This window comes from Lates calcarifer, linkage group LG21, assembly GCF_001640805.2.
Source record: "Lates calcarifer isolate ASB-BC8 linkage group LG21, TLL_Latcal_v3, whole genome shotgun sequence".
Taxonomy (NCBI): Eukaryota; Metazoa; Chordata; class Actinopteri; family Centropomidae; genus Lates; species Lates calcarifer.
This window is the reverse complement of record NC_066853.1, coordinates 2457287-2470416: the sequence shown is the minus strand read 5'-3', so window position 1 is coordinate 2470416 and position 13130 is coordinate 2457287. Positions and strand designations below refer to the sequence as shown.

The 13130-nt window shown below is 45.6% G+C and overlaps 2 protein-coding genes across 2 annotated transcripts; one reads left to right on the top strand and one right to left on the bottom strand.

Annotated features, from left to right (window-relative positions):
* Positions 1 to 2: 2 nt before the first annotated feature.
* si:dkey-260j18.2 (uncharacterized protein LOC325231 homolog) lies at positions 3 to 5194 on the bottom strand. Its single transcript, XM_018662670.2, has 5 exons — positions 3773 to 5194; positions 2559 to 2712; positions 2341 to 2419; positions 2020 to 2247; positions 3 to 1933 (listed from the first exon to the last, which is right to left on the bottom strand). Exons 2-5 carry the CDS (start codon positions 2710 to 2712, stop codon positions 436 to 438), a joined length of 1959 nt encoding a protein of 652 aa, XP_018518186.1. The 5' UTR covers positions 3773 to 5194; the 3' UTR covers positions 3 to 435.
* A 147-nt stretch (positions 5195 to 5341) lies between these two features.
* On the top strand, positions 5342 to 12730 carry sars2 (seryl-tRNA synthetase 2, mitochondrial). The gene is made up of 16 exons (XM_018662672.2): positions 5342 to 5738; positions 6654 to 6749; positions 6833 to 6862; positions 6950 to 7090; positions 7897 to 7951; positions 8033 to 8096; positions 8176 to 8281; positions 8358 to 8405; positions 8493 to 8601; positions 9478 to 9523; positions 9622 to 9709; positions 10208 to 10320; positions 10406 to 10499; positions 11304 to 11396; positions 11492 to 11557; positions 11650 to 12730. The coding sequence occupies exons 1-16, from the start codon at positions 5463 to 5465 to the stop codon at positions 11788 to 11790; spliced, it is 1566 nt and encodes a 521-aa protein (XP_018518188.1). The 5' UTR covers positions 5342 to 5462; the 3' UTR covers positions 11791 to 12730.
* The last annotated feature ends 400 nt before the right edge of the window (positions 12731 to 13130 follow it).

Here is a 13130-nt window from a genome sequence, read left to right as displayed (position 1 = left end):
TATAACTGAGCTGCGACCAAGAAGCCAAGATTATGTCCGAATGAAAAACCAGAACGAATCGTCTTGAACGGCCAAATCAGTAAGAGTGAAAAACAGCCTCGTCAGAAATGTGCAGGTATCCTTCCGTCTAAACTGCTGAAACCTTCACAGCGTTGAAATGATTCTTAAAAAGCCTGAAAAAATATTACACCAGCAGAAACCTGACGATGTTACGCTGTGAGAAAACGATTAAAAAGGCCCCTTTTCTTTCTCAAAGGACTCTACTGCTCTGACAGCTCGTGGATTAGGTTACATTCAGGTGCATGTTGCCTGTTTTTAACCAGTTTTTGGCTCCGATGGCCTCTTCCTCGTGACTTCATCTCAACACTGACGCATCTCATCTCGGCGTCACGTGACCGGCTGCCTCGACTTCACTTCATACTGGTCCCTGTCAAGCTAATCAGCGGCTTTCTTGCAGTTTTCTTTGGCTAGTCTCAGTCTGGACAGGATGTGTTTCTTAGGGAATTTTAAAGTGGTACACCCAAACTGGCTCACTCCTCCAGTGTCCCCGGGGAGTTTTTCGCGTCTCTGGACCCAGCTGCGCCAGCCGGGCTTCCAACAGTACACGCTGTCGTAGAACCGCGAACCGTTTTCCCCACCCAGCACGTAAATCCTCCTTTTCCATCGGGCCACACCGCCGGCAGCTATCCGCCGAGGCAGCCCGGGAAACACCACAGGGCTCGGGGCTCGGTCGCTCCCACCCCCCGCACCCCCTCGCTGCTCTGCAGTGACCATCACCCCGCCCCCAGTCACCTCCCTCTCCACCCCGGACCCCCTGCCCTCTCTGAAAAACAGGACGCGCCCAGTGGCGTCTAAGGTCTCCAGATTAGTGTAGTTTCCATCCAGGAACTTGGTGGTGTCCCTCATGTATCCCCCAATTGCACAGACTCCCCCTCGCACTGCTACTCCTCCGGCGAGGCAGGTGGCGCCAGAGTCCAGTGCCACACGTGTCCAGCAGTCTGTGAGGGTGTGATAAATAAGCACGCCTGAGTGGACCACGGCCCGGTTCTGTTCTAGCGTGGTTCCACCCAGAAGGTAAAGTCGTCCACGTAACGCCGCGCAGGCAAAAGCGCGAAGTGGGAGCGGTAGCCGAGGCCCCGGAGCCCACTGCAGCGTAGTCAGCTCCAGGGTCTCACTGGAGTCCAGCAGAGCCGAGCGGTTGCTGCCACCCAAGGCAAAGAGCGACTCCCCGCAGCCCAGCAGGCCGAGCATAGCCCTGGGCTGGACCATCGACGGCCGCTCTACCCAGCGGTCCAACACTGCATCGTATTCATGCACGGCTGCAGACACGGAGCCCGTCCGCAGGATCCCACCAGCTACAAACAGCCTGTCACCGACCGCAGTGCAACCAGGACTCACAAGTGATCCTAGCGCCGCCAACTTCTCCCACTTCCCTGTCCGAGGATCGAAGCAGTCCACTGTGTAGTCTCTCGTGGCTAAATTCTCGTCTTCCCGAGGCGTCAGGTCCACACAGACGATCTTTTTCTCAAACATCCCCTCCCGAGGTCTCAGAGGCCCCCCGAGGCCCTCGCCAGCTGCCGCCGGCCCCAGCTCCTGGCTCAGTCTTCGGCTCTCCTCCTGGGACAGCAGCCCCGGCCGCAGGTGGTGAAGCAGCGCTGGCATGTGCGCATAGCGGTCCAAAGGCTGATGCTCGGCCCAGCGGCGCGCTGCGTCATAAACCTCCGCCTCGGAGTCCACCCCCAGGCGGTCTGAGCTCAGGAGGCTGCCTAAGGTGCCGTGATCAAGGAGGAGGAAGTCTTTCTGCCGGGCAACCCGGGGGAAGTGCTGGGCCACCAGCCGCAGGGAAGCACGAAGCAGCAGCTGATCGTGGTGAGAGCGAGCCAGAGAGTACATCCCCAGGCAGTTATCAACCGAGAGGTGCTCAAACAGAAACCTGACGAAAGGAGAGGAAGAGGATGAAATGTGACAGAAGAAGGAGGGCGGGAAAAACGTAAACAAAAGTCAACACTACAGATTTACCTGGAACACAGGTCCTGAAGCGGCATCACCTGAAGCCGGTTGGCAGCCACAAACAGGTCCTCTGCTGTGTCCAGGGACAGCCCCGCCTCGCCGGTGTACACAAACTGGATTACCGTCTCCATGACGGATGGCGTCACCTCCTCCAGACGGATCTCGGTGAGGCGGGACTCCACCAGGGGGCTGGTGAACATGGCCCGGAAGTAGGGGCTCACAGCGGCCAAGAGGACTCTGAGGGGGGAGGAGGGAGGAGGGAGGAAGAGAGAGGTTGGAGGGAGGAGGAAGTATTGTATGTGTAAAGTGGGATATGGAGGTAGACGATACCTGTGACACATGAACTTCTTCCCCTCGACAAGTAGAGTAACGTCGCAGAGCTGCTGAGCATCCAGGAGCTGCTTCAGTCCTAAAACAGAGTGGAGGGTGAGGAGGGAGGGAGGGGAGGGATAAGGGAGGTGAAAAGGTGAGAGCCGGACGACGAGGGCTGGTTTCCAAAGTCCCAGCACCACCCTCTCTATCCTCTTATCTGTGTAGGTCTGTCTCACCATGTGTGATGTAGTCGCCCAGCGGGGTGGTGCTGTCGTCGGGGAAGTCCTCCTCCTCCGAGTCGCTGTCCGACAGAGGCTCCCCTCCTCCCCCGTCGCCGTCCTGCCACGGCTGGGGACGCCAGGTCACTGTGCCCCCCCGCACAGCATTCATCTGGGGATTACACACATATCAAGAGACGGAAACCGCGATAAAATTGTCCACAATATTTTGTCGGGATACGGTAAACCACGATAAACCCTGAACCTTCCACGAACCTGCCACCGTTCATTTTTGGCAGGTTTGTGGGGTTTACACTTATTTTATTGTCTTTCAACTGAGGATTACACACAATTAGGAGATGGAAACTACAATAAAAATGTCCACAATATCGTGTCGGGATGGGGGTAAACCACATTAACACCCCACCCACCACCACCACCACCACCACCACCTTCCAAAACCCCATAAACCTGCCACCAATTAGCGAACCTGCCACCGCTAATTGGTGGCAGGTTTGTGGGGTTTTCACCTATTTCATTATCCTCCACTTGAGTCATGTGACTATTTTGGTCCAGTCCTTTGGCTAGTTTAATTAGCTCAAGATGAAAACAATCCTGAGAATATTTAGGTCCTCTGATGGGTTTGAGGGCCAGGTTTTTCCACTTTTACCCTGTTTTCCCAAAGTTTGTGGCATGTTTAGGTTCACATATTTGTGGAGGGAGATTGCAGGTCTCTCACCCCTGAAAACTTTCTATTTTTTCATTAAAAATGATGCAAATTCACATCATTTTACAGCATTACTCTTACCATATTTATGCACAGAAATGTGGAAAAGCTAGAGCAGATAATAAAGACGTAACTTGTTAAATAAGTCGACTGGGCTATAACCATGTGGGAAATGTCATTTAGTTCATTTTTACATGGCTTTTACCTTCATGCATGCAGAGGCTATCTGCAACACACAGGCCTTTGTGTTATAGATAGAGGCCTTTAACAGACATGACCCAGATAAGACCTATCTCTGTGAAAAATGCTGCTTTATTAGCCACAATTCATGGTAGCATATGAGCTGTGCAGGTTATTTTTAAGCTAATATTGTCTGCTACACATGTACCACACCCCATTATTACAGCATATTTCCATTATTCTTTTACCACTTGAATTAAATAAATTAAATAACACAAACTGAGGTTGTTCGGGGTTTATTTTAATTTTTTTTAGCTCTCACTACCTTTGCTCTTCTTCTCGTTTCCACCGTGAAAGCTGTTCGGGTCTCACTCTCAGCAGGAATTGGTGAGGCAGTTTGGAGCAGACTGACCGTGTCCAAGTACCCGACTGTTACCACAAGTTCCTGGAGGATTTCCCGGCTCCCATCTGGTCGTCCTGGTCCTCCGGGGCTCGGCTCGAGAGGCTCGTCCCCGGCCTGCGGTGAAGACGCGTCAGTGCTACTCGCTGCTGCCGCCGCCGCTGCTTCTCCTCCTCCAGCCCCGTGAACACAACATCACCGCTGACTGACTAACGGACCAAAAACTAGCTCACAAAGGAACAAGGACCCAACACGTCTCAGTCCACCATGGCAGGAAGCGCTCACGTCCGGGTCGGCGGTGAGACGGCGCGAGGAGAGGCACGGGGGGAGGCAGTTTTTTGGGGGAGCCTACGGGGCAGAAAATCAGGGGACTGAGTTCAGGTTCAGTCGGCCGCACTTGTCATGTCTGAACCGGATTACCGCAACGTTAAACTTCCGCTCATCTGATTGGCTGACCTTTGGCTCGTGACGACTGTTTGGAGCCGATGCTGCGTTTACGACACGGCGGTAAGTCGGAAAGTACAATTCGAAAAAAAATATTAAACGCTTGAATCGGTCGTATTAACTCCGCTCCACTCTCCAATAATAAGTGGTGGTGAGGCACCTTAACGGAAAGAAGGTGCTAGGAAAACTCGCGCGAAAATACCGGTCCTTGACTTGACACCATAGCAACTACAATCATGACGTCCTCTGTCGTGACTGGAAGGGACAGTGGCATTGTGAATGCGGTTTAATCACTTTAAACGAGTAATGTGCTGTTGTACGTGATATATTTACGTTCTTAACACACAAGTGACGTCTCCAGCGTTACAGTTTTTGTTTAGACGTTTGTCTTATTTAATAATAGCTCACGAGTCGACACATACAAGTACATTCAATGATCTGCAAGAACTTTGTTATGTGTTCCTTGTGCGGGTTGTTTTCCGAATTTATCACGTAAACGTGATACGTTTATCGTAACAAGTTCCCATTAAGAATTTTCCGAGTTTACCCTGGTCTTGAACGCAGCATGAGTCGTTTTTCTGTCACTGCTAATATTACAATATCGTCCACTGCCTTTCAACGTTTTTTTTTTATGAGAACTGTTACGTTAAAATTCTGCTGTATATTTAAATTAACATGTAGAAAATTGTGTTTTTGTAATGTTTATTTTTAATCCTATTCCGGAATATTAATTTCCGCATTCGTGCTGCATTCAGGGCGGATAGACCGTTTTTACAGCCATAAATAGTGCTCCCTGGTAGAACCATGTATTATCAATCAATCAATCGATCGATCAAACTTTATTTGTATAGTTCCATTCATACAGGATTGTGCAGTGGCAAGATGACAGCTCATAATACGACAAGACGTTAAAAGTTAAGATTAAAAAGTCAGAATAAATAAGTAAAATAAAAATGAAAATGCTGACAATTGAAAAACAGTAAAACAGATTTTAAGGAAAAAAGATACATTTAAAAATTACAAATTATATTACATCTATATATGTCTGTATTCATTTTTATTGTGCTTTCATTTAATTCACACGCACAACTATTGAGGTTCATAGTCAAAAAGGCTGACAAACCGGATAATTCCTACACGCACTAAATGCAACACCGACCTCAGGACAAACATGGCGACGCGCATCGGCATGGTTGCGAGAGTCGGAGGCGCCGCTCTCACTGTACTGAAGCCGGTCTCCAGACAGTGTGCACGGCAGAGGACGAGCGTGTTCGTCCCGCACCGGTTGTCGCACGGAGTCCGGAGCAGTTTGTACGAACATGTCCGCGAGGGCTTCAGCGACAAACCCGAGCTGGACATGAGAGCGGTGTGCGAGGAGACCGACAAAGTCATAGCTAACGTGGAGGGGAGGAAGGGCGACCTGCGCGCGGACGATGTCAGGAAGATTGTAAGTGTTGTAAACAAAGTTTAAACTAGCGGACACAAAATGTTCCCGAACGTTACTTCTGTGGCTGTGGTCGTCCACTAGTTATGATGTCACACTACGTCGACAATGGAGATTTTAATACTTTTTTTACTATATGTTCAACTTATGGATAGATCCTACATTTAGATCTCTTATGTTTTATCACTACCAGACTCCATTGACAAAAACAGGAATTTTAACTCACAGAAACTTGCCTGCCACTGCCTTGATCTGTTAGTTTGTTTGTGTTATTGTGTGGTACTTTTACTTATGTAAAGGATCTGAATACTTCTGCCATCACTGAAAGTCACACAATAACACAAACTAACAAATCATAGCAGCACCAGATTAACAGCTCCTGTGCTCTGCTCAGTAAAATGACTGTTCTGTCAATGGAGTCTGGTACTGAAATGTGGCAATGTTTCCAGTTCCAAAAAGGATGTTGTGGGCATGAGCCTACACTTCTTGCAGAGATAAACTTTCCTTATTAGAGAGTAAGATCCCTTTTTCAAACCAGAAACTTTATTTCTCTACCAGACTCCATTGAAAAAAACAGCAATTTTACCTAGAAGAAAGCAGGAGCTGCTGGAGTACAGTTCCTCGATCTGTTAGATTGTTGGTGTTGTTGTGTGACTTTCTGTGGTGGAAGAAGTATTCAGATCCTCTATATAAGTAAATGTACCACACAATAACACAAACAAATTAACAGATCGAGGCAGTGGTATTCCAGCAGCTCCCCATGTTCCTGTGAGTTAAAATTCCTGTTTTTGTCAATGGAGTCTGGTACTGATATATAGTGATGTTTCTGGTTAAACAAAAATGATCTTAGTCTTTAATTGATCTCACTGATGGTCACTGGTGTGTGTGTGTGTGTGTGTGTGTGTGTCCATATTGCAGGTATGTGTGTGGCAGGAGCTCCAGGCGGTGAGGACAGAGATCTCTGAGCTGGAGAAGCTAAAGAAACACATCAGTGAAACAGTCAAAGACCTAGTGGTCAGTAAAGGTTACTACAGGAGACATGTTTATCTCTCGTCACTAAAGGACTGTTGAATCATTTTCTCTAACTTTCCCCACAGAACAAGAACGACAAGAAAGCTCTCGCCAACGTGAGTTCATCTCCAGAACTTTTTCACTTTCTCAGTCTCCTGTCGAGAGGTTAAATATTTCCTGAGTCCTTGTTGTTTACCGGACAGGTCCCAGAGTACACCCAGGCTCTGCAGAAGGGTCGAGACACTCGCAACAGGCTGAGCCAGCTCCTCTCCAGAGAGGCCGTGCTGGATGAGGAGCACTACAGCCGAGCGCTCAGACTGCCCAACACCACACACCCTGACGTGGTGAGCACACACTTGATCTGTCCACGGCATCAAGAGACTACGAAATCCAGTGCAAACCTATAGGGCTGCTGTCTGTATCAAAGTACATTCACTGTTAAAAACCACAGAACTCCATTGACAAAAACACTAATTTTACCTCACAGACCATGGGGAGTTGCTAATCTACCACTGCCTCAATCTGTTAGTTTGTCTGTGTTATTGTGTGGTGGAAGAAGTATTCAGATACTTTACATAAGTAAAATTACCACACAATAACATAAACAAACTAACTGACCCAGGCAGCGGTAGATTAGCAACTCCCCATGTTCAGCTCGGTAAAATTTGTGTTCTCGTCAATGGAGTCTGGTGGCAATAAAACAGCTGTTTCTAGTTAAACAAAAAGGATCCTATTTCGCTTGCTTTTGTCACTAACAGGCTCAAATTATTATTATAAGTGTCTGACAACATTTTGGATTCCTGAGCAGAAACTGCCATTTTATTACTACCAGACTCCACTGACAAAAACACAAATTTTACCGAGCAGGAAAACAGGAGCCGCTGGAATACTGCTGCCTCCATCTGTTAGTTTGTTTATGTTAATGTGTGACTTTCAGTGGCGGAAGAAGTAATCAGATACTTTCCATAAGTAAAAGTACCACACAACAACACAAACAAACTAAGACCACTAACAGAGCAGCTTCTATGTCCTGTTCGGTAAAATTCCTGTTTTTGTCAATGGAGTCTGGTACTGATAAAACAGCTTTTTCTGGTTAAACAAAAAGGATCTGCGTTATCCTTTAATCCAAGTGTCTTTTTTCCTGTTTCAGCCAGTTGGAGATGAGAGCCAGGCGAAGGTGGTGGAGCTGGTCGGGCAGAAACCAGGTGACTGACGCGATCTGTGCTGTTATTAGCAAAGTGTGGATGAATGGATTTTTTAATGTTGACTCTCACAATCCTCTGCAGAGTTTGACTTCAAGCCCAGAGGCCACGTGGAGCTCGGGGAGAAGCTGGGTCTCATCAGGCAGAGGTGAGGACGACTCCGGTGGCTGATATTTCCACCAATTGATATGAATGTGGATCATTATGTTTTGTTTCCTCCCATGCAGGCATCTGTCTCACATTTCAGGCCACAGGTCCTATTATCTTAGGGGGGCAGGGGCCAGACTTCAGATCGCACTCCAGAACTTCACCCTCGACACCCTGCAGCGACGGGTAAATTTCTGCAAAATGAGCGTATATTTGTTAACATATAGACGAGCTAAACATGAGTTTTCTTTTTGATTTTCAGGGCTTCATTCCCATGGTTGTACCTGACATGTTGAAGGGGGCGGTGTTTGTGAGTACTGATATTTCAAAAGTAATATTTTACGACCCTGAGTCCTCCTCTCTCCCTTTGATCCATCATTCTGTTTCATCCTCCTAGGAGGGTTGTGGGATGCAGCCCAACGCTCATCGTTCTCAGGTCTACTCGCTGGACCCGGCTCGTTTCCCGGATCTCAACCTGGCTGGGACCGGAGAGGTCGGGGTGGCAGGTGAAACCTGGTTCTTTGTTAATGTTAATGCACTGTATTAAAGGATAATTCTGGCAGTGTTGAATGTACAGAGATAGACCTTTTTATTGAAGAGTAAGATCCTTTTTCTTTAGCCGTTTTATCAGTACCAGACTCCATTGACAAAAACACAGATTTTACCTGAGCAGAACACAGCAGCTGCTCTGTTAGTGCTCTTAGTTTGTTTGTGTTATTGTGTGGCACTTTTACTTATATAAAGCAATAATTCTTCCACCACTGAAAATCACACAATAACACACTCAATAACAGGCAGCAGTATCCCAGCAGCTCCTGTGTTCTGTTTGGTAAAATTTGTGTTTTTGTCAATGGAGTCTGGTACCGATATGTAGAGCAATATTTCTGGCTAAACAAAGAGAATGGAAAATTATGGATAGGATTACTACAGAGACAGGCCTTTTTATTCAAGGGTAAGCTACTTTTTGTTTCACCAGAAACATCGCTACATATCAGTACCAGACTCCATTGACAAAAACACTAACTTTACAGAGTTGGAAAACAGGAGCTGCTCTGGTAGCGCTCTCTTTGTTTGTGTTATTTTGTGGTACTTTTACTCATGTAAAGGATCTGAATACTTCTTTCACCACTGAAAGTCACACAATAACACAAACAAATGGCAACAGTACTCCAGCAACTCCTGTTTTCCTGTCTGGTAAATTGCTGCTTTTGTCAATGGAGTCTGGTTGCAATGAAACGGCTCTTTCTGTTTAAAGAAAAAGGATCTTGCTCTTGAATAAAATGGTCTATCTCTAATCCTATCCATGCTGTTGCCTGACACTACTTATCAATTTAAAATAAAATAAAATTATATAACAACAAAAAATTGTGTGTCATCCTCAGGTTTTTTCATGGATCATGCAGTAAACTGGAAGGACCTGCCTGTCAGGTTAGGAGCACCACCACCCTCATCCCCCCTCCACTCCCAGTATGCAACAGTATATTTGAGTGATTACAGCTGACATGTGCTGTCGTCTCTCTCTGCAGGACCGTGTGCAGCAGCACCTGCTACAGAGCAGAGACCGACACCGGCAGAGAGACGTGGGGCCTCTACAGAGTTCATCACTTCAACAAGGTCAAAGGGCAGAAACACCACATAAAAACTTCTGAATATACAGCGATAGACCTTTTCATTAAAGAGTAAGATCCTTTTTCTTTAACCAGAAATGTTTTATTGCTACCAGACTCCATTGACAAAAACAGGAATTTTACTGAGCAGAACACCACAGTAAGTACCACACAGTAACACAAACAAACTAACAGATTGAGGCAGTGGTAGATCAGCAACTCCTCATGTTCTGCTTGGTAAAATTATGTCAATGGAGTTTTGTCAGATGTTGGAGCCACTGACAGGCTCAGATTATAAGTACGGTGATAAAACAGATGTTAAAAAGGATCTTACTCTGCTTGTTTTTGCTCAGTAAAATTACTGTTTTTGCCAATGGAGTCTGGTATTGTGTTTCTGGCAGATTATAATCTCTGTATTCCTATCCATAATATTGTCAGACACTAGTGGATGTCATGTATAAGTACCAACTATAATTATGCTAATGATCTGTTTGTGTGTGTTCAGGTTGAGATGTTTGGGGTGACGGCGGATGAGACAGGAGAGGAGAGTTCTCAGCTGCTGGAGGAGTTTGTCTCTTTACAGAAGGAGATGTTCTCTGCACTGGAGTTACACTACAGGTCAGGAACATTTTGAATATCAGTATGTATTATACTGATTGATTTTTGAGCTCTAAGTTGTACTTTTGTGTGTGTTTTCCCTCAGAGTGCTGGACATGCCGACACAGGAGCTGGGCCCTCCTGCTCACAGGAAGTACGACATCGAAGCCTGGATGCCGGGGAGGAGCAGCTATGGAGAGGTCAGCCCCAGACAACAACTACAAAACAGACAAAATATCATAACATAAATGTTTTGTAGTTGTCCTTGGTTTAAAAAAGTCCAATACTTAATTCAGTTATTCATAGTGAGCAGACTCTGTAGTGCCCATGAATGACCAGAGATTTGTCAGAGTAAAATCTAGCAGAATCTAAAAATGCTGCATTAACAGTTAAAAGTAGGTCTTTAAAGGATAAGGCCTGAGCTTTCATTTAAGAGTAAGATCCTTTTTGTTCAGCCAGAAACCGCAGTTTTATCACTACCAGACTCCATTTACAAAAACAGTGATTTTACCAGACCGGAACACAGGGAGCTGCTGGAATACTGCTGCCTCCATCGGTTAGTTTGTTTGTGTTATTATGTGGTACTTTTTCTTAAATAAAGGATCTGAATACTTCTTCCACCACTAAATGTCACACAATAACACAAATAAACTAACAGATCGAGGCAGCGGTATTCTAGCAGCTCCTGTGTAAAATTGCTGTTTTTGTCAATGGAGTCTGGTAGAAATATACAGCAATATTTCTGGTTAGACAAAGAGGATAAAAATTATGGTTAGGACTCCTACAGAGATCTTATTATTTAAGAGTAAGATCTTTTTTGTCTAACCAGAAACTGACGTTTTATCGCAGCCAGACTCCACTGACAAAAACAGCAATTTTACAAAGCAGGAAAATAGGAGCTGCTGGAATACCACTGCCTCAATCAGTTGGGTCTTAAAAAAGGCTGACTTGGTACTGAAAGAGGTTTACTTGTTCCTGATGATTATATTCTGTATATTTATCAGATTTCCAGCGGGTCCAACTGCACCGACTACCAGAGCAGACGCCTCAACATCGTATATGAGAGAGAAGACGGCAGCCTGCAGTACGCCCACACAGTAAGACTGCAGATGAGGCAGCGCTGCTGGTTTAGCTCGAAACACCATACCACCTCCATAACGGTTTTGTTTGTGTTGTTTTTTTATTTCTCTAGGTGAATGCTACAGCATGTGCCATCCCCCGAACCATCATCGCCATCTTGGAGACTCACCAGACAAAAGTAAGACCAAGAAAATAAATGATGTTCTGGTTGTTATATTTACGATAATAGATCATTATTGATGTTTGTTGCCCTTCTCTTCATCTTTCCAGGAGGGAACAGTGCGTGTCCCCCGAGCCCTGCAGCCTTATTTGGGTCTCGAAGTGATCGAGAAGCCGAAGTACGTTCCGCTGAGATACATCGGACCAAACCAGCACCATCGACCACCCAGACCTGGTCCTAAGACTACATGATGCTAACACACATGTAGTGCAACTGTCGTCCTGAAACGCCTGAGGTGGGAGTCGGTTCACATTCAACACCACCAAGTCAGACAGAGAGTCCATATTTAAAGGTGCTATATGTATGTTTTTGCTATCGCTACGTAGCTAACGTTAGCATTAGCAGGTGTTTACTTACCAGTCTAAAAGGAACGTTGCAAGTTCAGCGTCAAATTTCATTCCTCAATGCGCCAAGAGCTGTCACGAACAGTCGAAAGCAACGCCAAAGTTTTGCTGCTTTTTCTATCACTACTGAAGTTAGCATGCTAACCAGCTAGCACTGTGAAAAGTTCCCCTGGTTTAGCTTTAGCATGAAGAGTGGTGATTGGAGTTATGTTAAAGTATTGCCAGATGCGGGTGTACAGGGGTGCTTCTACCTCTACCACTTCTTTTCTTTTACTGACGTTAGCATGCTAACCAGCTAGCCTCAGCCCAACCTTTCTCATCACTTTCCGATCGCAACTCATTGTAGCTGCCCTGAAGAAATAGCGCTGCTCAGAGGACGTATTCTAACTTACTGTATTGTAAACTTAATGATGGCTGAAGCTCTTTGTGAGCAACCATCACCTCCACCTGCTCCAAGCAAGAAACCATGTTCAACATGAGAGAAAACATACAAATATCCCCTTTAACTAACACATAGAAGGAAGCTTTACATATTTTGTTACAAATGATCTTTATATATATCTCTGTGCTTCATATAAAATAAAATAGTCTGACTTTTTGAGTTGAGTGTGAATTGAGGTAGATCAGGGATCAGACTTCAAACCAAGCAGTTTACTGTCACTGTAAATAAACAGTATTTATGTCTTATTATGTCGAATGCCATGATATTGTGAATGGAAGCTTGAATGTGTTTTGTTCACATAATTAGAACCCTAATGTGGAAAAATAAGTAAAAGTAAGTGTTTAATTTCTGTCTTATCTGTTGCTTTCTTTTTCCTTTTAATTCCTGTATTTAAAGATGGCAGCCAAAAGGTCACAGATATGAGCGCTGCTACACCTGCCCGACCAATCACAAGTCAATCACAGCTGTCAGTCATAACATTACACCTCTTTTTATTGATAAAATAAACATTGAATGTACATCAACATGAGCCACCTAAATCGACAGAAATCATTCATTTGGTGTGTGCTTTGATGTTTTAGTTTGTCTCATGTCCCGTTCACTAAAATAGAAGGGGCGGGGCTTAGTTTATGACGTTTACCGCAGCCAGCCACCAGGGGGCAATGCTGATGTTTTGGGTTTACATTTGGGATATCTCAGTAACACCTGGAGAGAATCTGTTCAAATTTGGTACTAACAATCACAT